Below are 26,911 nucleotides of genomic sequence, written 5' to 3' on the forward strand. Positions count from 1 at the left end.
ATGCCATGTTATTTGAAAATCCATCCATGGATGACAAAGATATGGACCGGACACGCCCATCAATGCACTATCCTTTAACGTCTAAGTGTGACCTTGACCTTTGAGCTACGGACCTGGGTCTTGCGCGCGACACGTCGTCTTACTGTGGTACACATTCATGCCAAGTTATTTGAAAATCCATCCATCGATGACAAAGATATGGACCGGACACGAAAATTGTGGACAGACTGACAGACCGTTCAAAAACTATATGCCTCCCTTTGGGGGCATAAAAATTAAATGCAAAAGTAAGAGAAAACAAGCTGTAAACAGAAGGACTAAGCAGCAGTTACAAGTGTTCATTAAAAGTACCATTTTGTTATAAATACACTTGAATGTTTAACATATACATGGCTGTCTATATTTTCCTAAGAAAAGAGGTATATTACAAGGAAATGTAAATCACACCATTCCAAGGTTAGTCTTAAAACCAATTTAATATAGCCATTAATTTTGGAATTTCTTATAACTACCTGTTGACAGTATTCCTCTGCTATTCGTTTAGCCCATTCCATACAGAGGTTCACCGGTCGACACGGATTTGATACATCGGCACACTTGATGAGCATGCGTCGTATCAACATCTTGTTCTCTGAAGTTGAAAGCTGACTGATCAGGGTTGCACTGTCTGGAGATCCTGTACCACTCTAGAAATAACAAAACTTTATAATAATCAAACAATTGACATTTTGATCAAGGCATACCATACCCTGCATTGGAAAAAAAAAACATTTGCTTCTGCACCATGTAGATTTTTTTTATAATTCTGTATTCTTAACGAGTATGTATTAATTGTATGCTATTCTGTATTCATTCCTTGTGAAACAACAAATAAATTGGTAAAGTTTCCCTCCACTGCCTTGCTTCAATCCTGCTTCAAACACAAGAGTATGATGCGATAGGTCCCATACTTTGCCTATAGATCTTGCCGCTGCAAACCAAAATCTCTCTTCTTTTTACACTGACTTGGGTTTGTTGCCATTCAGTATTTCAACCATATAAAAGAGTTCCTGGACTGCAAACCAGTTCACTCGTTCTCCGCATATAACTGGAATGTACCGACTTGAAACAAAGGTGAAGGATGAATGGCATCTGACTTATCTCCTTTCAAATTACCATAAAACATATTCTCCTAGTTTGGGTATCAAATTCTAATCAAGAGACTGACTCTCCCGTGCTTGATATTTTGTACTAACTGCGTCTGCTCATATAATTTCCCTTAAAATCTAATAATTATATAGGACAGACAGAAAAATGGTAAGTTGTCATACCTCTGGCACTCATTCAATGATACAAAATATTAATATGTAGCTCAAACAAAAACAGATGTAAATATGACTTTTAAGGCACACTGGATTTGTATTTTCAAGATTTTTTTGCATCTTCCGAAAATAGCATTTTAAAATTATAAAACACTTGAATTTGAAAGATAATATTATTGATAGGAGAATGAAAATTCAATTTTACATTATTTTGCATATCAACTATAACCTATATATCTAATATTTCCAAAAGATAACTTCAAATTTAGAACCTGAATCTTAGCTGACAGGATATATAGGTATCAATTGAAATAACAACATGTAAAAACAAGGTATCAAATAAATTAATGAATCATTTATAAGTACAGAGTGCATAATTAGCCAAATTATTTTGAACTAAATATACCTACTACATCAAAAAGAACTATATACACTTATCAACCCTTCTTAGCTTTTTGCCAACACCATTTGGAATGCAAAATTTTACATATAATTTTAAGACCACTGTCATGTCACAGTTGCAGCAAAATTGAATAATGTAATCACATAATTTTGTTTATCTTAAAACCTCAACCCGTTTTGAAAAAGATATAAAGTACAAAATAGTAAATATATACATATATTGCATTTATTTACTTTAACTCACTCACATTTTTGTGGTTTATTAGTGATATCTTAAGCATTTGTTTCAAAATGCATTTTTGAAAGTGACATATGCTAATTATTCTGTGACGAACTTTGTGATTTGATCCTGTTGAGGTAAAACAATTCTGAATGAGGGCTTTTATAATACTAAGCGGAAATGTGTGCTAGTAGCCTGAATGAACAAAATTTCATTAAGTAGGACACAAAAGTGTAGATATATGTACTTGATTTTTTCAAAATATGCCCCAAAATTTTAATTTTCTGTCTAACTTTCACAAAACAATTTGTTATTGTATGTTTATTTACTTATTTTTGTGTAAATAAAATCAAAATTTAATTTACATGTTAAGAAAAGTCTAAACATTTGTTTTTTTGTGTCTCTAACAAATAGACTAAAAGGTGTGCGGTTGTAAAATGAGTCAAAAATGTAAGATGGCTAAAACAATTTTTCTGAAATTCTTAACCCTTATCATGCTGGACACGACTGATTCTGCCTTGCCACAAGTGTAGATCATGATCAGCCTGCACATCTGTGCAGTCTGATCACAATCTGCACTGTTCGCTATTCAGTCATCATCTTTTTGGTAAGCACCTCTTTAAACAGATAATGGTACTGTCCAAATTAAAAGATGGATAAGTTCATTATAGACATTTAGCAGGGTAAGGGTTAAGCTGGGGAGAAATTACCATTGATGAGGATTCCTCAGCTTTCTGGGTGAGCTTGTTAATACCATTGACAAATTTGTTCAGATGCTCAAAATGTTTCATCATTTCTGTAGCAAGTACCATGTCTATGATGGCCTGTCTCATCACACGGAACGTTTCCCTAAAATATATAATGAACAACAATATAGCACACAGAAACTGGCCCTTAAGGTTTCCTAAGAATTTTACTTTCAACCGAGATGGCATAGCAATATTAGGTCATATTGTGCTGTAATTTCTGTGGGGAATTTTATAACAGATCATTGCAAAATGGTGTAGGAAGAATATGAAATTAATATATGAAATGTTTGCAGAAACAGATAAGACACTGAACATTATAACAGGTCATTGCAAAATGGTGTAGAAAGAATATGAAATTAATTTATGAAATGTTTGCAGAAATAGATAAGACACCATATCAGGACAGACATACAGACGGACTGACAGAAAGGTAATTCCTCTAGAATTCCACATCCCCAATTTGTCTGGTGGGGGTGTAACTGACATACCTGTCTAGATTTTTGAATATGTTGATTGCAGGATCTTGGGCGGTCAATCTGAATGTGAGGGCAGCATGATGACTTTCTAACACAGCACTGAAATACATGTACAATACAGTCTGAATGTGAGAGCAGTATGATGACTTTCTAACACAGCACTGAAATACATGTACAATACAATCTGAATGTGAGGGCAGCATGATGACTTTCTAACACAGCACTGAAATACATGTATTAATACAATCTGAATGCAAAGCAGTATGATGACTTTCTAACACAGCACTGAAATACATGTACAATACAATCTGAATGTGAGGGCAGCATGATGACTTTCTAACACAGCACTGAAATACATGTATTAATACAATCTGAAGGTGAGGGCAGCATGATGACTTTCTAACACAGCACTGAAATACATGTATTAATACAATCTGAATGTGAGGGCAGCATGATGACTTTCTAACGCAGCACTGAAATACATGTATTAATACAATCTGAATGCGAGGGCAGCATGATGACTTTCTAACGCAGCACTGAAATACATGTATTAATACAATCTGAATGCGAGAGCAGCATGATGACTTTCTAACACAGCACTGAAATACATGTACAATACAATCTGAATGCGAGAGCAGCATGATGACTTTCTAACACAGCACTGAAATACATGTACAATACAATCTGAATGCGAGGGCAGCATGGTGACTTTCTAACACAGCACTGAAATACATGTACAATACAATCTGAATGGGAGGGCAGCATGACGACTTTCTAACACAGCACTGAAATACATGTACAATACAATCTGAATGCAAGGGCAGCATGATGACTTTCTAACACAGCACTGAAATATATGTATTAATACAATCTGAATGTGAGGGCAGCATGATGACTTTCTTACACAGCACTGAAATACATGTACAATACAATCTGAATGTGAGGGCAGCATGATGACTTTCTAACACAGCACTGAAATACATGTATGATACAGTGAAACTCATCATGGGAGCTATTAAATATATATATTATACGATATTATCATATTGCTGGGATAGCACAGGGTATATAATCATGCCAACCTACTGTGGAGTAAAAGTTATCTTAAGTTCTAGTATTATATATATCAGAATAAAGAATCCATACTTTGAATTTTATTTGAAAAACCTTTAGAATATAGCATTATCACTTAAAGGATGATGGGAAAATAAGAAAATAATAGAAAAATCAAGACTGCACTGCCTGATAGCTTCTTAATTCATCTTTATTCAGGTAGTAGTAATTGGCCAATAAAGTATCTTTGATGCTAAAATAGAAAAGCTTGTTTTGTTCTGTTGTTTTTTTATCCACACTGAAACAATGCAGATCACATGGAACCTTTACAGCTTATATAGTATTGAAGAGGACCCTATATTCTACCTCTGACATTATTTTGGGCAGATGGTATCTGGGTAGGACTACCATCCTTCTGCAAACCAATTGCATGGCTTCATAAAACAAAAATATAAGCAGGGCTCAAACTAACAGAGACGATAAGCAGGTGATGCACTGTCAGGGACCTAATGACTTGGTCACAGAGGCCCCTAAAATAGAGAAAATATATCAAGCAATACTTACATGTCATTATACAATATGGAGAGTTCATGTTTAGAGTTGATGAGAAATGCGTTACTTTTACCCGGATGATCAAGGTCGTGAACAGCAGCAGCAATTAGGGCGGCGACTTCGTCAATTGGATCAAATATAGCCTGTAAAATATGGTATCACTTCTATTAACAAAACCTCTCAAAAGTAAATTCCTCTTCCCCTCCCCACCTTGCCCACCTTCAAAGGCAGGTACTTCCTTTCCAACAAGGTCAGAGCCTATGTAAATTCACATCCATATAGCTTCTACCTGAACATATAAAATTCCAATCTGGCTTTTGATAACATGCTGCTTTCTTGAGGCTTTAATTCATTTATTTGTTTCAAATATTACTAAAAAAATAAGAATAATATTTCTTAAGGACTTGAAGAAATTTTGTAGATGATGATCCGGGGAACATTGCTGTGAAATCATTTCAAAATTGTGCAAGCAGTTTCTGAGAAATTATTTTTGAAGTTTTTCCTTTTGGTTACCATGGCAACCAGAACTCTCCATTGTTTGAAGGAATCTGAAAAGTGACAATGCAAGGAACATTCTTGTACAGTTTAACACTGACTTGGTGTTTTAGAAGATCTTCTTTAATAGAAGTAATGGACAAAAGACGGGCATCCAACGATTCTAAAACTTCATGCACAGGTGAGATGACAAAATTATTGTTTTGTTGTTTATACAGAGCAGAAAAGCTGTTATTCCTCCAATATATTTATATTCCCCTTCTCATGTTATAAATACATACAGAAATTTTCATTAGTCTGTATCTGGTTAAGTTGACAAGCGTATTCAAAATGAATTGTTCAAGCAAACATTTCTTTTATATAAAGTATCTTACAGTTAATATGTTGTCCAGTTACAGCCAATTTTCTGTTAAAATATGCCAGAAGTACACAACTGGTAAGAATCCCTTTTATACTCTGACTTTTACTAGACATTGTTTTCTCAATGGAACTTCTTTTTCGTTTTAACGTAATTTTATCAAGACCGTCTTGCACTGGGTTACCTTGCATTTTCCCTTTTCTAGAAAGTAAGCAGTACTGTTGAGTACATCCGCCGCATGGGTGGAGTTATGGTATGTATTTCTTGAGTGATAATTTGCTTCGATAACCTGCAACCAGTTTGCAAGACATGTCTCTGGTATGTTGAGGAAACCGCATACGTCAAACCGTGCCATCGTACGTAAACCAAGGTAAAGCAAAGGTCTGGAATAGATAAAAAATCTCAGTTTCAGTAGTTTCTTATCAACTGAAGAAAAAAAACACTAAATGAGCCGCGCCATAAGAAAACCAACATAGTGGGTTTGCGACCAGCATGGATCCAGACCAGCCTGCGCATCCACGCAGTCTGGTCAGGATCCATGCTGTTCGCTAACAGTCTCTCTAATTCCAATAGGCTTTGAAAGCGAACAGCATGGATCCTGACCAGACTGCGCGGATGCGCAGGCTGGTCTGGATCCATGCTGGTCGCAAACCCACTATGTTGGTTTTCCCATGGCACGGCTCAAATCTTAATCAAATCACAATTTGAAAATAGTTATTTTAGACCAATTGTGAAAAAATATAATTTTCACCTACATTCCACACTTGCTTCCTGGAATTCAGTTTTTTTTTGTTTGTTTTTAGTCACACAGTCAAAGCTCAAGTACTAGGGCAACTTTCCAGCTTTTAACAGCAGAAGAGGACTTCAGGCCTCCCATGCGAACATCATTTATGGCACCAATCGGCATCATTAAAGGTAGAAATACTGCCCCTTTTGCATGCCAGCTGAATGGTGTCCTCATATGCAGATCTTTGCAGGTTTTGAACCATACAGGTGAGGGGTTAGTAATTCAAAGTCAGTGGCCTATTACTCTGGGTCGCGGAGGCAAATTCCTTTAATATTACTCAGTTATATCATTTTAAGAAATGTGTAGTCAAAGTTCTTCCTTGACGGGTCTAGTCAATATGGTAGGTTAAACCCTGCACCAGTAAAATTTAATTCTGAAAAATTAATTTACTGTTGTTTGCCATTATACTATTTGCCATTAGTTTTACTGAAGACACTCTTAAGCCTTTTAAGACACTTTCAATTTCTTTCAGACAATAATTCTCTTTTCACACTGAAACATTTATGTACGACATCTCTAATTTCTTCAAAACTGGAATTATTCTGTAGCAACTTTACCGTTTGTGCGTTACTCTTTCAAGTTCTATAATATCGAAGTCCCAGTCTGCTTCTTTTACCAGTAGAGCTCTAATATTATCAGGTATAAGTTTGCTGGAAAACATCGATGGCTGATTCGGCAGGTGGGACTGGGCTTGATGTACTGAAGAAAAAAACAACAAAATATTGTTATACCAACTTTCTGCATTTCTATAATCAATATTTCAGGTTATCACAACATTCCAGTTTTGGTACAAATGTACTTTCTTTTCTTTCAGTTCAATTACCTGAGCAAATACCTTCATAAAAATAACAGCCCAGAAAAAGAATATTTCTGCTCAGTAACTGCCAAAGAAACATGTAGCAAATTCTTCTTGCCATTTAATGATATAGAAGACATTGCCCTACCTATAATGGGGTTTGAAAGTGCACCATCTGGCAAGTCACACTCCTCATGTTCAACTTAAAAACTCTAGAGTAGAATAGGCTGTCTTGCTTATATAATTACACTCGCACCTATAAAGTAACCAACCACACACAGCCCGTGCCCTGGCAATAAGTAAAATTGCTTTTGCCACTGACCATTACAAGCTGGGAACCAGTAAACCCTGCCTTACAGCAAGGTTAGTACAGTTCAACTCTTCTTTGCAGGAGGTATGATTAGCAGCTACTGGAGTCTGCAAGCTGAACTCGCTCACTGGTACATTAATTAAATGACTAGATTTCTAGAAGTGCTGTTGAGAATATGGTATTAACACAATTTACCTGAAGGTCTGTGAGTCATAGCATGGGCCTGATCTCCTTCCCTTAGATGTCGCTTCACATCTTGCTACAAAAATATTCATATTTTGTACAATTTAATAAACAACCTATACAATTTACAGGGTAATAAACTTTCATGGTGATATTTTCTAAGCTGAATAGATACTCGCATCATTGGGAAGATCATTTCAAGATGAAGTAAGAGAGGTACATTATATGACCACATCCATTGACCATGCAATAATGATATACATGTGTTGTCTAAATGAAGTGTTTGTTCTTGAAAAATATCAAATAAATTCTCTGAAAATGTTTAAACACCATATTAATCTATACTTTTTATGCAACAGCTCAACACTGTATTGTGTCTGGTCAATATTGTTCAATGTGACCTTGACCTTTTCATGTTACGTCTTCTGCATTTCATCTTAGAACAAAATAATACTAGAAAAACAACATGCACAAATTATTAAGATTTTAACTAATGTTCACTTTGAGACATTAATTAGTATCCGACTGTACACATCACTCTAATTTGACAAGTAATAATTTTTTTGTGTAAAAAAAAATGTTAAGATATTCACTTCAATACAGATTAAAAAAGCTAGTAAAAGAATCTTCAAGAAGAATGATTATATAATGGAGTTTAAATGTAAGAACTAATGTTACAATTCTACCAAAACAGGTTAAACCCGGAGTTAATTTTACTATCAGCTAGCTAAATGTGTTCCAAAAGTGAAAAGCCAGTCATGGGATATGGTTAATGTTGAGTTCTGTTCAACCTGGGCTGCATTTCCACTACCGTCCATGAACAGGCTCAATCAAACTGAGCCTGCAACATTTTCGTTTATGTTGTGTTGGGCGACCTGTGGTTTTCCACTTTTTTATTTTAAATATTTGATTTGTATGAAATATGTAATATTGTACAGTACCATGTGTACTATTTCAAAGTGCTTAAAGGGACTGGCCTCCAGATCGTTCAACAACAATTTTTTTGTTTTTAAAGATATCTGGAAATAAATGCTATATTTCATAAGAAGACTTTAAAACTTAATTACTGACAAACTATATGTTACGGAAACACATGAGAATTTGCTGTTTTTACTACTTTTTACGATGACAATCGAAAAGCGTTTGTAACGCTTTACTCAAGGTAAACTGTCTTGATTATAAATATCTATATTTTGAAGTTTTAAGTCACTACTTCCGTTATACAGCTATTGGTTATGACAATGGGAAAATGTCTTTATTGCCGTGGCGGTCCGGGTTCGAAACCCGACATGGTCATCTTTTTTTCTTGATTTGGAATTTTTAAAATATTTTAGAAACAAAAACTCATATTCTAATGTTCATAATATGACCAAACTTCAATTTGAAAGAAAGATTATTTTTAGCCAAATCTGGAGGTCAGTGCCTTTAAAATAAAAATATCATTGAATTTCTGATAAATGATTTTAAAGTCAGATAAAGGGAGTTATAAACAGTAAATGGCTAGGAACTGTTTTATCCAAACACATAGCCATGTCATCTTCAAAGACCTTTGACAGAGAACTGTCTTTACACTGCAAAAAAATTAAACCTTATAAAACTGATCATTAAAATGGCTCCACCATTTTAACCAAATTTACTCAAAATGAGACATCTTTTGCACATATTTCATAATTAAAACAAGGCAGTCTGAATGACAGCTAAATCCCCCGCCACTGCTATGGATAGTGAAAGGATAAAACCTTTGATTTTAGCTGTGACCTTGACCTTGAACTGACATGGCTGACTCATGAATTCTGCACAACGTCTTGATGAGGTGATCATTTGACCAAAGTTTCATGAAAATCCTTCAAGGGGTTTAGGAGATACAGAGCTGAAACCTTTGACCTTCAGTTGTGACCTTGACCTTGAGCTGACATGGCTGACTCATGAGTTCTTGATGAGGTGATCATTTGACCCAAGTTTGATGAAAATCCTTCAAGGGGTTAAGGAGATACAGAGTGGACACCAAATGGAAGGCTCAAACCTTCGACCCTTAGTTGTGACCTTGACCTTGAGCTGGCATGGTTGACTCATAATTTCTGCACATCGTTCTGATGAGGTAATCATTTGACCCAAGTTTTATAAAATTCCTTCAAGGGGTTAAGGAGATATGGAGCGGACACGAAATGGAAGGCTCAAACCTTTGACCTTCAGTTATGACCTTGACCTTGAGCTGACATGGCTGACTCATAAGTTCTGCACATCGCCTTGATGAGGTGATCATTTGACCCAAGTTTGATGAAAATCCTTCAAGGGGTTTAGGAGATATAGAGCGGACACAAAATGGAAGGCTCAAACCTTTGACCCTAAGTTGTGACCTTGACCTTGAGCTGGCATGACTGACTCATGGGTTCTGCACATCGCCTTGATGAGGTGATCATTTGACCCAAGTTTTATAAAATTCCTTCAAGGGGTTTAAGAGATATAGAGCGGACACAAAATGGAAGGCTCAAACCTTTGACCTTGAGTTGTGACCTTGACCTTGAGATGGCATGGCTGACTCATGGGTTCTGCACATCGTCTTGATGAGGTGATCATTTGACCCAAGTTTTATAAAATTCCTTCAAGGGGTTTAGGAGATATAGAGCGGACACAAAATGGCAGGCTCAAACCTTTGACCTTATGTTGTGACCTTGACCTTGAACCGACAAGGCTGACTCATGGATTCTGCACATCGTCTTGATGAGGTGATCATTTGACCCAAGTTTCATGAAAATCCTTCAAGGGGTTTAGGAGATATGGAAAGGACACGATTTTGTTACGGACGGAAGGACGGAAAGACGGAAGAACAGAAGGACGGACGGACGGAAGGATGGACGCAGACCATTCCTATAATCCCTCCGCCACGGCGGGGGATTAATAATATTAATTAACCCTTATCATGCTGGACACGACTGATTCTTCCTTTGCGTCCAGTGTAGATCATGATCAGCCTGCACATCCATGCAGTCTGATCAAGATCTGCACTGTTCGCCATTCAGTTAGTAACTTTTTGGTATGCACCCCTTTTCACAGTTAATGGTGCTGTCCAAATTGAAAGATGGACAAGTTCATTATAGAAATTTAGCAAGGTAAGGGTTAATCAATAAAATGAGCAATGTTGTCTCTTACTGTTCAGCTCTGAAATTTCAAATGCTTGCAAAAGAAATCAAGCTCAAATAATGTTCAAACATCTCTCCCTGCTAGATACTGGCAATTCTATTGGTCAAGAGATGTCATGTGACAACCTGATATATTCTATATTTTGTAAGAAAAAAAAAACAAGATGGATTCGGAGTTAGACAAAATGGCTGCTGCATTGTGGTGCATTTGTACCGATTTGGATCATCGCTGAAAAACTACAGGGTATTTGCTAGATTAACAGTTATTTCATTTGTTGCAAATACCAGTGTCTCAAAAAAGAAATCGTGAAATCAATATATTATTAAATGCTGAACATATCTGGCAGAATACACTTTAAAACAAAATCAATTAAAATCATGTTGTATAAATAAATAAAACATGCGTATCTTACTGAAACAAGTCCGCCCAGATAATCACTTGTCATGGGATCCCCATCCTTGAACTCTTGGGCAAAATACGGTGAATATAGCTCACTGGTACGTAAAATCTCTAAAACTTTATCTAAGGCCTGAGCTACAGTGAATGGGCTATTTTCCTGTGCTGTGTTAATAATGTTTATAACCTAAAATGAAAGCATAGGGCATAAGAAGTCATTGTTAGTATGAAAGTACATGTATTAGCATATATATATATACAGTGTAAAGCATGTACACAATCTAGCCTATCCAGCAGGTTTAACATAGCTGAAATATTTATCCAGATTTTGTATGGCAGTTTTCAAAGTATAATAAAAGCCTAAAATCTAAATCGGATATATCCTGTCTCTTTCCAGGACCAGTCTGCTTTTCTTTCTTTGGTCCTGGTACCAGTCCACTAATTTTTTTATTTTTGTCAAAGTTCCAGTCTGTTTTTAAAGGAAACTCTGGACAGGTCATCTTTCCTTATAGAAACTAATAGACTAAATCAGAAAAAAAATACTTGATAAATACAGGAACAGAAAATGATTTGTGTGTCCCTAATATTTATGGCCTTGACCTCAGTGCTAATAAAATGCTCAATAAAACCTGTGTAATCATGTGTAACCTTGACACAAGAGTTAGGGATCATGACCTTGTGTCAAAAGATTTTCATCTAAACTGCCATATTATGAAAACTTAACACCAAGGTCTGAGTTTAAAAACTGTTAGACAAAAAGGAAGGAATCATGTACTAAGATATTTCCTAAATTTTAGAAAAAACTAGAGCTTATAATATTTCATGCTAAATGTTACTCTAGTAAATATGAGAGACAAACTCTCCTATAAGAGAAATTTCTATTGTTTTTAAAATTACATAAAAGAGTCTAGCTAGTGTTAATATCAGTATTTAAACTTATATATGATCTAAAATATTGTCTAAACTAAAACAAGAGGGCCAAGATAGCCCTAGGTCGCTCACCTAAGACACACACCATAACAGTGTAAAACATGTTTGAACTAGTGATTTCATGGAAACAAATATTCTGACCAATTTTCATTAAGATTGGACCAAAAAATTGGTCTCTTGCGATAAAACAAGCATTTTCTTCTATATGACCTAGTTTCTGACCCTATATGACCCATGTTCAAACTCGACCTAGATTTTATCAAGGCAATCATTCTGACCAAAATTCATGAAGATCAATTGAAAAATACAGCCTCTATCACATACCCAAGTTTTTTCTTTTATTTGACCTAGTGACCTAGTTTTTGACCTCAGATGACCCATATTCAAATTCCACCTTGATTTCATTAAGGCAATCATCCTGACCAAATTTCATAAAAATCAATTGAAAAAAACAGTCTCTATTGCATACACAAGATTTTTCTTTAATTTTACCTAGTGACCTAGTTTTTGACCCCAGATGACCCATTTTCGAACTCGGCCTAGATTTTATCAAGGTAATCATTCTGGCTAAATTTCATGAAGATCAATTGAAAAATACAGCCTCTATTGCATACACAAGGTTTTTCCTTGATTTGACCTAGTGACCTAGTTTTTGACCCCAGATGACCCATTTTCGAACTCGGCCTAGATTTCATCAGGGTAATCATTCTGACCAAAATTCATGAAGATCAATTGAAAAATACAGCCTCTATCGCATACACAAGGTTTTTCTTTGATTTGACCTAGTGACCTAGTTTTTGACCCAAGATGACCCATTTTCGAACTCGGCCTAGATATCATCAAGGCAATCATTCTGACCAATATTCATGAAGAATAATTGAAAAATACAGCCTTTATCGCATACATAAGGTTTTTCTTTGATTTGACCTAGTGACCTAGTTTTTGACCCAGATGACCCATTTTCGACTCAGCTAGATTTCATCAAGGCAATCATTCTGACCAATATTCATAAGTTCAATGAAAAATACAGCCTCTATCGCATACACAAGGTTTTCTTTGATTTGACTAGTGACCTAGTTTTTGACCCGAGATGACCCATTTTCGAACTCGGCCTAGATTTCATTAAGGCAATCATTCTGACCAATATTCATGAAGATCAATTGAAAAATACAGCCTCTATCGCATACACAAGGTTTTTCTTTGATTTGAACTAGTGACCTAGTTTTTGACCCGAGATGACCCATCTTCGAACTCGGCCTAGATTTCATCAAGGTTATCATTCTGACCAATACTCATGAAGATTAATTGAAAAATACAGCCTCTATCGCATACACAAGGTTTTTCTTTGATTTGACCTAGTGACCTAGTTTTTGAAACGAGATGACCAATTTTCGAACTCGGCCTAGATTTCATCAAGGTTATCATTCTGACCAATATTCATGAAGATTAATTGAAAAATACAGCCTCTATCGCATACACAAGCTAAATGTTGACAGACAGACGACAGACGACGGACATCGAGCGATCAGAAAAACTCACCTGAGCATTGCTCAGGTGAACTAAAAATGTTAGAATACAGAATTAAATTTCATTTAAAGTTATATATGAACACAAGTAAGAGTAGCAATGTATGAAATAATTTCAATTGTCTTTTTTTTCTTAAATATAACTTTTAACATTTGGCTTGAATATTCTACATAAAATAATTGAGCTACGCCATGTGAAAACTAACATAGTGGCTTTGCGACCAGCATGGATCCAGACCAGCCTGCACATCCGCGCAGTCTGGTCAGGATCCATGCTGTTCACTTTCAAAGCCTATTGCAATTAGAGATGCGCAGGCTGGTCTGGATCCATGCTGGTCGCAAAGCCACTATGTTGGTTTTCCCATGGCACCGCAAAAAAATTTTACTGAAAAAAACTAGAGCTATCACTAAAGGTGATGAATGTACACTCCCCCCCCACCCCGCATGCACTGACACAGTACATTGCAATTTGACGCACACAAGATTGCATAATTATGTGGACTGTATGTATATAGACTGTGTATACAGTATAGTAACAAAAAACAAAGTCCCATAACTATGCAGAATATTAATCTAAAAGAACGTAACATGCACAATGCACAACTAGGGTTGGTACTGATCACTTGTGTGAAGTTTCATTAAATTGTGTGCAAGGGTTTGGAAGATTAGGCGCGCACAAGACTGCATATGCAGACTGTATGTACATAGTATGTTAACAAGAAACGAAGTCCCATAACTGTAATTTTTGTCGTTGAAATAACCTAACATGCCCCATGCACAACTACTGTTGTTACTGATCACTTGTGTGAAGTTTCATTAAACTGTGTCAAGGGGATGAGGAGGGATGGTGCGCACAAGATTGTTTCTATGTATATAGCTTAGTAACAAAAAACAAAGTCCCGTAACTCTGCAATTTTTTTTTCTGAAAGAACCTAACATGCCCCATGCACAACTACTGTTGTTACTGATCACTTGTGTGAAGTTTCATTAATTTGTGTCAAGCGGATGAGGAGAGATGGTGCACACAAGATTGTGTCTATGTATATAGTATAGTAAAAAAAAAAAAAGTCCCATAACTCTGCAATTTTTTTCTTCTGAAAGAACCTAACATGCCCCATGCACAACTACTGTTGTTACTGATCACTTGTGTGAAGTTTCATTAAATTGTGTCAATGGGATGAGGAGAGATGGTGCGCACAAGATTGTGTCCACGGACAGACAGACGGACGGACAGACAGACAGACAGACAACCTGAAACCAGTATACACCCCCTTACAACTTTGTTGTCCTGGGGTACAAAAACAATATGTCATCCATAAAATTGGGCATCGTAATTATTAACCTCTGTGTGACCTTGACCTTTGAGCTATGACTTTGTGTCTTACGCTTTTCTTGTCAAATTTTTTCAGACAAGTGACTCCTATATAGAAACTTGCAGAAAAAGTTAATGATAGGAAACGAACAATCACCTTTTTTTTTTTCTTTACCTCTTTTGTTTGACCTTGACCTTTTAGCTAAAGGTCTGAGACTTAGATTTAACAAGTTTTGATAATTATCGTGAAAATTTGTGCAAAATTATTCAAAAGCCCTTCCATGCATATATAAGTTACAGACTAGACAAGAAAAATCACAAAGTCACAAAGTATTTGTCCTCCAATTTGTTCATTTGTTTGGGGGTTTAACACTGTTTTTCAAAAGTATTTCAGTATGTACATGGCAAAGCTTCTGATCAATCAAAACTGGGACAAATTGACACAGTGCAAACATATATTTCTAAAAACCTGCAGGCGACTAAATGACCACTGGTTTTCAGTGAAAGACAGAAAGACAGACGGACAGACCAAGAGAAAGATTACTAAGAGCAAACTAAAAATTCTGATACATTTCTTTAAAAAATAGTGACACAAAGGAATGGTGTATATTACGTCAATAAACTTACCTTTGTAATTGGTGCTTCTATCGTCATGGAGTGTATCCGAGCGAATGATTCCCTTCTCCGCGGTACACCATGGATACCACCTGAGAGAAAACCAAGTTTAACGTTATTAATGTTGGGAGTTGTATAAATAACTTGAAATTCTTGCATCATTCATGTTTGCCAACCTTATTTGAGCCGTGCCATGAGAAAACCAACATAGTGGGTATGCAACCAGCATGGATCCAGACCAGCCTGCGCATCCGCGCAGTCTGGTCAGGCTCCATGCTGTTCGCTTTTAAAGCCTATTGGAATTGGAGAAACTGTTAGCGAACAGCATGGATCCTGACCAGACTGTGCGGATGCGCAGGCTGGTCTGGATCCATGCTGGTCGCATACCCACTATGTTGGTTTTCCCATGGCACGGCTCATTTTTTTTCATTAACTATTCTGAGGGAAGAATGACTGACAGCTTAAGGTTATAAGAACTGTTCATTTATAAGAATATCTTCCCAATCAATCACACAACAAATGTTTCAGTGAACGATCAAAGTCTGCACTGACAAAGTGCTTTTGTCATTGAATATCTATATATTTTGATACATATTATGTAAAACTTAGAAAACAGTAACCAATTTCATGCAAGAGAGCAACAACAGTTCCTGACCATTCTTAAAGGGCAAGGAATGCCTGACAACAATTTCATGTTACATGACAACCATCTTTAATCCTTTTATAAGGCTCAAAGAATTCTTTAAATCGGACCACTACTGATTTTTGAAATTCAAGAAAATGGCTGATCATTACGGCAGCCATTTTAGTGTGTTTATGACATCATTAAAACATTGCTGGATTCTTTGTTTAGCAAATAACCTTTTTATTAGGTCAATTTTCACTGTGGCTTGAGTGTATGGTACAAAAATTATTTCCCAGAAATAAAGGTATACAGTTCAAATATATTTCTGGAAATGTAAATTATATCCACTATTTTGTTTAATGCTTCCATGGAAACAATATGGCTGCAATTTAGAACAAATACTGAAATGTTTATAACTTCTTCATTTTTAAGCCAATTTTGAAAATTCATTCACTTCCTTAATTAATGAAGTAAGAAATTCTAGCAGACAGAATTTACAAAAAAATAACATTGCCATTTTCTGTAAGTTGACTTCATAGGTTACTGCTGCATAAAGTTAACAAATACACTCAATATGTCTACGCTATGAGCAGCCTGACCTCTAACAAAACCTTTCCACCAAATTTTGATGAAATCCAATCAGATGCTTTGTGGAATAGGTAAGACTTTCTTATAAAATCTTTTTTAGTGTGTGTTGGGTTTAATGGTGCAAGAAGATCTCCTCCATGCATTATTTCATCACAGGTGAGCACCTTGATAGAACCATGACCATGTGTAAGTGATCTTATGTAAGTGACCTTATGTAAGTCAGCTGGAAGGCTTCCTCACATGAAGATTCAACATCCCCCGAGTGAGGCTCGAACCCTGATCAGTTAAGGGGGAAAGTGATCTGAAGTCAGTGACTTTAACCACTCGGCCACAGAGGCCCCTATGAAATTAATATATTAATATTATATTAAACAGTTATTAACCAATAAAAATTCATCAGACAAGAACATCACGGTAACTATCTACACTGGATTTTGTATTAAACTATCCTACCAAGTTTCAATAAAATCCACCAAGCTGTGATATGTAATGAAATGACAGACAGATTGGACAGTAAAAACACATTAAAAAAAAAATCATAGACAACAATAATCAAAATTATTATATGCAACAGAATAGTTCAGAAATTTTTATCATTACTCACCATAATAAACTGGCCATTTTTCCATTTTTTTGCTGCAACAACTTTACTATCAGAAATAACTAGAAGCTTCTTTTTCTTATGACTGACTGTTTTACAAAGAATTTTTTGACATTTTTTAAGAAAGTTATTTTTATTCATTTATATTTTACAAATAACTAATTTATCCACAATATTTCTAAACTTATAACTAGATCTTACAATTCAATTTTGCAGAAAAGCAATTATTCCTTAAAAAAGGTATGCAAACTCAATGTTAAATATGTATTTTGTAAACATGAAATCCGGAAAAACAAATGCAAATGTATATCACAGCTTTAGTTTAAGTTTCATTGAAAAATATAAAAGTTTAGATTATCTTAATCTTATATCTTAATCTTAAACTTCTTGCCACGTAAATGTCCTATAATTTAGCCCTAGCTTTGATCACTCTTAAAAAAAAACACACACACACACACACACACAAGAAACAGTCTCCTTTAGGTTGACTGGCCAGAAAATAGTCCCTGATGGTCAATAAAAGAGTTATGTTTTGTAATACCATGTTGAAAGAAATTCAATACAAAATTAACACTTAATTTACAGTGGAGAGAGGCTATATAATGCTGTGATTAACCTACAGAGCAGTCTCTCACACAACATGGTCAGAATGCTGACCATTCACACCCTATAAAATCAATCTGCAAATTCTGTTTGTTGCAATAACATCAAGTAAGGACTTTGTCTGCTTACTGATATGATTTTATTTAACCCATACCCTGCTAAATTTCTGTAATGAGCTTGTCCATCTTTCAATTTGGACAGTACCATTAACTGTTAAAAGGGGTGCATACCAAAAAGATACTGACTGAATGGCGAACAGTGCAGATTATGATCAGACTGCATGGATGTGCAGGCTGATCATGATCTACACTGGTCGCAAAGGCAGAATCAATCAGCATGATAAGGGATAAGAAATCATATATATAGCAGAACCATGATTAAATATATTTAAACATGACAAAGAATTAATATTCCTACAGAATAACTTCACAGCTGTGCAGAGACAGAAAGAAATATTCTAAATTTGTGTATAACTTCTTCGAATGTGAACTACAATTTCTCATGAAAGACATATTTATAACCTGTTCGAAGGAGAACTACTGTTATACATGAAAGATTATATATATCTGATATATTAGAAACTTAAAATAATATGAGCCATGCCATGAGAAAACCAACATAGTGGCTTTGCGACCAGCATGGATCCAGACCAGCCTGCGCATCCGCGCAGTCTGGTCAGGATCCATGCTGTTCGCTTTCAAAGCCTATTGGAATTAGAGAATCTGTTAGCGAACAGTATGGATCCTGACCAGACTGCGCGGATGCGCAGGCTGGTCTGGATCCATGCTGGTCGCAAAGCCACTATGTTGGTTTTCCCATGGCACGGCTCATATATAGCAAAGGGGTATTTTAATCAAACACTTAAAATTGGTGACAAACTGCAGGGAATAATTCATTTGAACAGGCCACACCCTTATGAAAATGTTTTTTTACTGATATTAATCTGGGCTGATGCTGACCAAAGACCTTGATCTGTTACTTAATGGAGAAGTCCCCTATATCGGACAATGTAATAATTTCTACCCAATAACTGATGTATCTGTCACTGCAAGCAACTTGTGAAAACTCAGGCTGCAAAAACTGTTATTGAACAGAACAATACCTGTGATAATTCACACAGCTTATAAATAATTAAACTGGCAAAATACTCCTACTGAATGTCATTATACAATGATCAGTGTAATGTGTCCTAAAACATGACATTGACATAGCACATGTGCCACGTGTAACAGATTAAGGTATCGGATCCACAAACAGGTAACATTTTGATGTCTGGCGACCCCATGTTTTTTTGGTATCATTTGAAAGAGTTTTGTCTGCTGAACAAGAATTGGTAAATAAAATGACCATAAATAATATGCACGAATCACTGGTCACGTTTTTGACTGCAAAATCTTACACTGTAATAATTGGATTTCTGTTGAAGTACCACATAAGACTATAAAATAAATAAATAAAAATTCTATTACATATTTTTGTAATGTAATTTATATTTTCTTTTTTTTTCAGTAGACAATACATTTCCAAATGTTACTAATATTATATGAGCTTACCAGGCACCAATATTTGATATGTTCTAATAGGTATTGTTATATAGACCTTAATGCATATTTGTGGATCGGATACCTTAACCAGACTTCCCCAATTGCTATCAATATTCTAAGAGAAATATTTCATAATTACTTGTTAATTGTCAATTAACATTTACCTAAAGCAAGTAGTGTGGAGGAGAACTAAGTACTTTATTGTCAGATTTTACAGAGAAGTATCAATTTATCTGATTATTGTATTAACATGAGTAATGATAAAGTGTCATAGAAAAATGTCAAAATGTTCTTAGATGTTCCTAGGCAGAATGTTAATTTGGCTTAATTTTTTGTATGTTACTGAGGGATTTGCAAATATTTGTAGAGTTGACTCTGAAAGTGACTTTAATATCTTAAAAGAGTTTTTTTTATTTGTGTTTAGTTCAGTCAACAGCTAACTAATACATGCCTATCGTGCAGCCATAAAACTAATAGAAAATCCATACATCCAAGGCTTATGCATTAGATGAGAAATCAGCGCTTGCTCATGTAAATGGCACAATGGAAATAAATAGAAAATCCTAAGATCTCACCTAATCTATTTACATGGTTTTATTCCAATTGAGAATTTAAAAGGTAAAGGTAAAGGTCTTGTTTATTATAGTGTCACCCCTATTGAAAGGACCAGCCAATTTGGCTTATGAGACACCTTTATTGTGCGTAACAATTACCTCCTAACTCCTACCACTATGCCAGGTGCCAGGCGGATAGAAGTCAGTAACCATTCATTTAATTAGCTCACGGCTCATGAACCGGCTTTTTCAAAAAGTCCCATGACAAACATCCCCTGGACGAACGCTCCCCATGGGACTCGAACCTTCGACACACCGATCCCGAGGCGGACGCCTTAACCACTGGACCACGGTGTCATGTACTTCATCAATGAGCACTTCTAAATTAACATATATTGATGTAGCAATGTTCTGAATTTGGACATCTCTGTTGCTGAGCAACAGTTTCATAAACCCATAGACATACATACATGTACGAAATACTAAAATAAAAGCTATAATTTATATATATACCATTTGCAATTTGAGTGAAGTAGTCTGCATCCTTCAATTTATCGTAGAAGTTTGAGGTATCTAGATGGGAGCTGCGCACACTCACATAATGAGTTGCTTTTCTGAAATAATATATACACAGTTAGTCATACAAAATTCACAGGTTTCAGAAAACGTTTTTATTTCTAACACGGCCAAACAACAACAAATCACTAAATGAGATATATCATTTCTTCAGTAAGTGGCCAAATTATTCCAATTTATTCTTGATTTAAGTCATACCTACATATGTGTTAACAAATAATGCCACTCTTCATGACTGTTTATATAAGTAGCCAACTAAAATCCTACTTTAATTCTCTACCTATTTTTCTTCTGCATTTGTATCACCTGACCATCTATTACATTTCCGTATTACATATATTATATTTTGTATTTGCTTATGCAAGAATTTTAACTTGAATCTCCATGTTAACTTAGTTTAAACATATTTTATTTCAGTAATACAAGAAATATTAACAAAACATTAATTAAGGAATTGGACAGAAAGCTGTTATCAGCTTACGGTTGTCCTCTCCTTAACTTAACCCTTATCATGCTGGACTGATTCTGCCTTTGCAACCAGTGTAGATCATGATCAGTCTGCACATCCATGCAGTTTGATCATGATCTGCACTGTTCACTATTCAGTCAGTATCTTTTAGGTAAGCACCCCTTAAACAGTTAATGATACTGTCTAAGTTGAAAGATGGACAAGTCCATTATAGAAATGTAGCAGGATAAGGGTTAAGGGTAAAACCTGTTGACTATTCAAAGCATCGGAATGGCTATCATCATCAGGAAACACTTGACAGCATGTGTTTAAAAGATGGAATCATGTCTGTCTGTAGGATTATCCAATTTTTTGTGTGAAAACAAAGCACAAAATTCAAAGATTATTACAATATGGCATAGATTTGGATTCATACCCATCCGAAAACGTAGTGTCTGGACTTAAATACCGGCTCATTCAATATGTTTTTTTGAATGGATATTAGTCAAACTAGAAAATGCTTTTGTAAAAAAGTGCATGTCTCCCCCAATGCAAAGTCCTATAGGCAGGAAGTCAATAGGGGTCAGGAGCGAAAGTCAAAGAGACACTGATGCTTGGCTGCAATAGGGATCATCTACTTGGCATGTCCAGTCATCCCGCTAAATTTCAACACTCTTGGCCTAGTGGTTCTCAAGTCACTGTTCAGGCTCCTGTGACCTTGACCTTTGATCAAGTGACCTCAAAATAAATAGGGGTCATCTACTCTGCATGTCCAATCACCCTATTAAGTTTCAACATTGTAGGTCAAGTGGTTCTCAAGTTATTTCCAAACAATGATTTTACATGAACAGGCCACTGTGACCTTGACCTTTAACAGACTGACCCCAAAATCAATAGGGGTCATCTACTCTGCATGTTCAATCATCCTATGAAGTTTCAACATTCTGGGTCAAGTGGTTCTCAAGTTATTGATCGGAACTGGTTATCAATGTTCTGGCCTCTGTGACCTTGAACTTTAACAGAGTGACCCAAAAACAATAGGGGTAATTTACTCTGCATGAACAATCATCCTATGAAGTTTCAACATTTTGGATCGAGAGGTTCTCAAGTTATTGACTGGAAATGGTTTTCCATGTTCAGGCCCCTGTGACCTTGACCTTTAACAGAGTGACCCTAAAATCGTTAGGGGTCATCTACTCTGCATGACAAATAATCCTATGAAGTTTCATCATTCTGGGTCAAGTGGTTCTCAAGTTACTGACCGGAAATGGTTTTCAATGTTCGGGCCCCTGTGACCTTGACCTTTAACAGAGTGACCCCAAAATCGTTAAGGGTCATCTACTCTGCATGACCAATCATCCTATTATGTTTCAACATTCTGGGTCAAGTGGTTCTCAAGTTACTGACCAGAAATGGTTTTCAATGTTCAGGCCACTGTGACCTTGACTTTTAACGGAGTGACCCCAAAATCGATAGGGGTCATCTATTTTGCATGTACAATCATCCTATGAAGTTTCAACATTCTGGGTCAAGTGGTTCTCTAGTTATTGATCGAAAATGGTTTTCAATGTTCAGGCTCCTGTGACCTTGACCTTTGATGGAGTGACCCCAAAATCAATTGGGGTCATCTACTCTTCATGATTAATCATCCTATGAAGTTTCAACATCCTGGGTCAAGTGGTTCTCTAGTTACTGATTGGAAATGGTTTTCAATGTTCAGGCCCCTGTGACTTTGACCTTTGACGGAGTGACCCCAAAATCACTAGGGGCCATCTACTCTTCATGACCAATCATCCTATGAAGTTTCAACATTCTTGGTCAAGTGGTTCTCTAATTATTGATCGGAAATGGTTTTCAATGTTCAGGCCCCTGTGACTTTGACCTTTGACGGAGTGACCCCAAAATCGTTAGGGGTCATCTACTCTTCATGATCAATCATCTTATGAAGTTTCAACATTCTGGGTCAAGTGGTTCTCTAGTTACTGATCGGAAATGGTTTTCAATGTTCAGGCCCCTGTGACCTTGACCTTTGATGGAGTGACCCCAAAATCAATAGGGGTCATCTACTCTTCATGATCAATCATCCCATGAAGTTTCGACATTCTGGGTCAAGTGGTTCTCCAGTTATTGATCGGAAATGGTTTTCAATGTTCAGGCCCCTGTGACCTTGACCTTTGACTGACTGACCCCAAAATCATTAGGGGTCATCTACTCTTCATGACCAATCACCCTATGAAGTTTCAACATTCTGGGTCAAGTGGTTCTTTAGTTACTGATCGGAAATGGTTTTCAATTTTCAGGCCCCTGTGACCTTGACCTTTGACGGAGTGACCCCAAAAACAAGAGGGGTCGTCTACCTCAGCAGCCCTACAACCCTATGAAGTTTGATGGTTCTAGGTCAAATGGTTCTCCAGTTATTGCTCGGAAATGAAGTGTGACATACGGACGGACGGACGGGGAACGCACAGATGGTCAGGGCAAAAACAATATGTCTCCCCTAGAGGGGGGGAGACATAAATATATGAACCTATTTTACAGAACAACATTAAATAACCTAATCATATATTCTTTCCACACATCATGTATATAACATATTTAGAGACGATGTGCTGTACAGGGGTGAACCATTAAGCAACTTCTCATACTTATCAATTAGAATAAAAATTTCATAAAATCTATAATCCATAGCAATCTGTAAAACAATTCTGAAATTGCTGATAAATATTAACTGGTCCTAGATCGCTCACCAAGTTTCAAAGCTTCTTTTTAACTTTTGTTAGGGGACGTACCAGGAAAATACCTGTGAATTCATTCTGAAATTTGGATGGTAGATTTTTTTAAGTCATATGGTGGAGGAAGACACAAGGTGCCCTTCGGTGCATTATTTCATCACAGGCAGCCACCTGTAAAGAATCACCGATCTTCCATAAGCCAGCTGGATGGCTTCCTAACATGAAGAATTCAATGCCCCGAGTGAGACTTGAACCAACATCGGTGAGGGGTAAGTGATTCAAAATCAGCAATATTAGCTACTGAGCCACGAGCCACCAGATCTAAACTTGACAAAGCATTCTGGTACAGTTGTCATTGAAAAAACCCTGATTTTATTTCATGATATCACGTTTAGAGACAGATATGCACATTTGTAAATAATACTCTTTCCTTTTGGTATATTTTCGTTGAAATCGGAGAAGGATATATGACCATTTATGAAGGAGTCTTTTTAGAGCAGAGCAATATTGCAATGAATGGATCATACCACAAGAATATTATAGAGGAAAACGATGAGCAAAATGCTAGTAAAAATGCACTATGACTGTGATCAGTATTGTTTCGGCATTTCATAAACATGAAATTTGATTCAATGTTTAACTTATTTTTGTAGCGGAGAGCATTGTAATAACCATCATTCAGCCTATCCATTTATCATGTCTTTGCTGAATGATAATAATTTTTACTTCTGCCATAAGCGGGAGCCATCTGGCTTGTGTAACTACATGAACTTTAACGTGAATTAATTTCAAACTCAGTTGTAAAGAACACATTTCTACATCCCAATGTGACATTCCACTCAAAATTTTAAGATTTACTGCCATTTTGGTAACACACTTCAAGTATGCAAATTTATAAATTCACTGCTAAATGTGTAATAATATTTATGACCAATTCATACATATCTTGAATAATTATAATCTTTTTGATGAAGAAATTCCATACTCAGAGCAAACATTTACCTAGTGTAATTTTCGGCAGTGTCTCACTGCCTTCTTCACCACTGACTGACCGGTTATGGTAGGTCACGTGACCTTCCTACGTCACGTGATCGGAGGAGAGGTCCATAGACGGGGGGAAGCTCCAGGCCCTCATCTCGGTTGAGCGATGGTCTCCGCTGTTTTATCTCTATAGCCTCTTTGACTTTGTGTTTGATAAGTCCACTTTCACTTGTCAGAATCTTAGTGTTTTCAGATTTGATGGTATGTCCGGTGTTTTGACAATGTTCATGTATGGCTGAATTTGTTCTGGTCACATGCTCTTTAAGTCTAGTCTCCAGTGTTCTGGCAGTTTCCCCGATGTAACCTTCTTTGCAGTTTTCACATTTCACATGGTATATAATTCCACATTTTTTCATGTGATCACGTGACCTTCCTACGTCACGTGACCTACCATAACCGGTCAGTCAATGCTGAAGAAGGCAGTGAGACACTGCCGAAAATTACACTAGGTAAATGTTTGCTCTGAGTATGGAATTTCTTCATCAAAATGTTAAGTCCAGAGCATGGGAACAACATCATCAGTTGAATTATAATCTTTTTCTTCCTAAATGCCTTTTTCTTTAACAAACAACAATAGGTGAGAAAAATAAACGGTCACCTTTCATTGTCATTGTATGATTGAGTAATTAACAGTAAAAATATAATCAGCATATATTTAACTAAGTGCAGTAAAGTAACTGTTACATAAAAGTACAATCATTGTTGTAATTCATCAGAAGTTTTTATGACAGGAGATAATCATCTGAATACATATTTCAAATTTATCAAAGCAGTTAGTTCCTTGACAGTAAATAAATATATTCACCACACAGAGGTGAAAACCACTGAAAATTTACTGACTGAATAGCAGACCATGATCAGCCTGCAGGCTTATCTTGGTCTGCACTGACCGCAAAGGCAAAATTACTTGCCGCCAGCTGGTGAAAAATTAACAGAACAAATATAACTCTATATTTTCTGACAGTACCAATATGGTTCCGGGAATTTTACCTTTTGTCCGGGACATACACCGTGACATTGGTATTCGGTCTGTTTCATGCAAAAATATCATAATATTACATGTAGTTTCCTGAGATAAACTTTGTTCACTCGCTTGTTAATTTGCTGCAAATGTTGTCTAACTTGCTAAGTGAGGTAAATACATGTACGGGTAATACGTATCTATAGTTCGGCACGTGAATTTATTGTGTTCCCGAGGTGAACAGAATTAGGAGACTTATTATATACGAAGAATCAACCTGGTCATCGTGATTTAGATTCTAGCTAATTTGGTATCATTCTAAAGCTTAAATATTTATCTAATAATTAAATTGAATCCTTAAAGGAATAAAATAAATCTTGTAGATAAAATCGACAATATAAAATATTTGGAGTCGGGTCAATTTTCATGGGTCGGTCGGCAAAGGCATTCAACATTTTAATTTAGAATATGTGTGACAATGGATCTAGATCTTATACAACCTTTTAAAATATTTATCGTTTAATTGACCGTTTTCAATAATCTCTTCCATAAAGGCTACATGTAGCTTTACCGCCAACGTGCTAAAAACAAAGAGATTTACGACTATTGTTCCTAATTTAAGTATCATAAAACAGTTATTGATTGCATAATCCTGTCAGTTCTTAATCAGGGTCATCAAAATAACTGACTGTAACTTAATCAGTGTCATCAAAAGATCATCGCATGATCAAAGCAGGCTTAATCAATGCGTGTCCTGCTCAAGGGCATGAAACTGATTAGGAATAAACAATGTGACACCGTTTATTGTGTAAAATTCAACAACTTAAAGACAAAAAACAAGTTTCTGGGGGGAGTATTTTATTTGTTCCTGTATTTTTATTTTTCCGGGACATTTCAAGACCGTCAAGGACACCGTGACGAGTATGTAATTTCCGGGACAATCCCGGACAATCCGGGACATATCACATGTATGTTTAAAGGTATTTCTATTTTAAGCTCTAATGGCCCAAAACAGGGTTAAGTGCAACCATTTAAA

General features: G+C 36.1%; 1 protein-coding gene across 6 annotated transcripts in view; it reads right to left on the reverse strand.

Moving 5' to 3' along the window:
* The window catches only part of LOC123523048 (high affinity cAMP-specific and IBMX-insensitive 3',5'-cyclic phosphodiesterase 8B-like), a 292,542-nt gene that overhangs the window by 14,275 nt on the left and 251,356 nt on the right, over positions 1-26,911 (reverse strand). For 5 of the 6 annotated variants that reach the window (XM_053549385.1, XM_053549382.1, XM_053549383.1 and 2 more), the window contains 10 exons: positions 20,631-20,731; positions 15,615-15,694; positions 11,236-11,406; positions 7,695-7,758; positions 6,951-7,092; positions 5,791-5,989; positions 4,766-4,896; positions 3,161-3,247; positions 2,634-2,772; positions 513-686 (listed from right to left, as the gene is read on the reverse strand). In XM_053549385.1, the coding sequence (XP_053405360.1) occupies positions 513-686; positions 2,634-2,772; positions 3,161-3,247; positions 4,766-4,896; positions 5,791-5,989; positions 6,951-7,092; positions 7,695-7,758; positions 11,236-11,406; positions 15,615-15,694; positions 20,631-20,731 (1,288 nt within the window). The remainder of the gene's footprint in view (positions 1-512; positions 687-2,633; positions 2,773-3,160; positions 3,248-4,765; positions 4,897-5,790; positions 5,990-6,950; positions 7,093-7,694; positions 7,759-11,235; positions 11,407-15,614; positions 15,695-20,630; positions 20,732-26,911) is intronic. The other variant, XM_053549384.1, reaches the window with a different exon arrangement.

The sequence above is a fragment of the Mercenaria mercenaria genome, chromosome 8 (genome assembly GCF_021730395.1).
Source record: "Mercenaria mercenaria strain notata chromosome 8, MADL_Memer_1, whole genome shotgun sequence".
Lineage (NCBI taxonomy): Eukaryota > Metazoa > Mollusca > Bivalvia > Venerida > Veneridae > Mercenaria > Mercenaria mercenaria.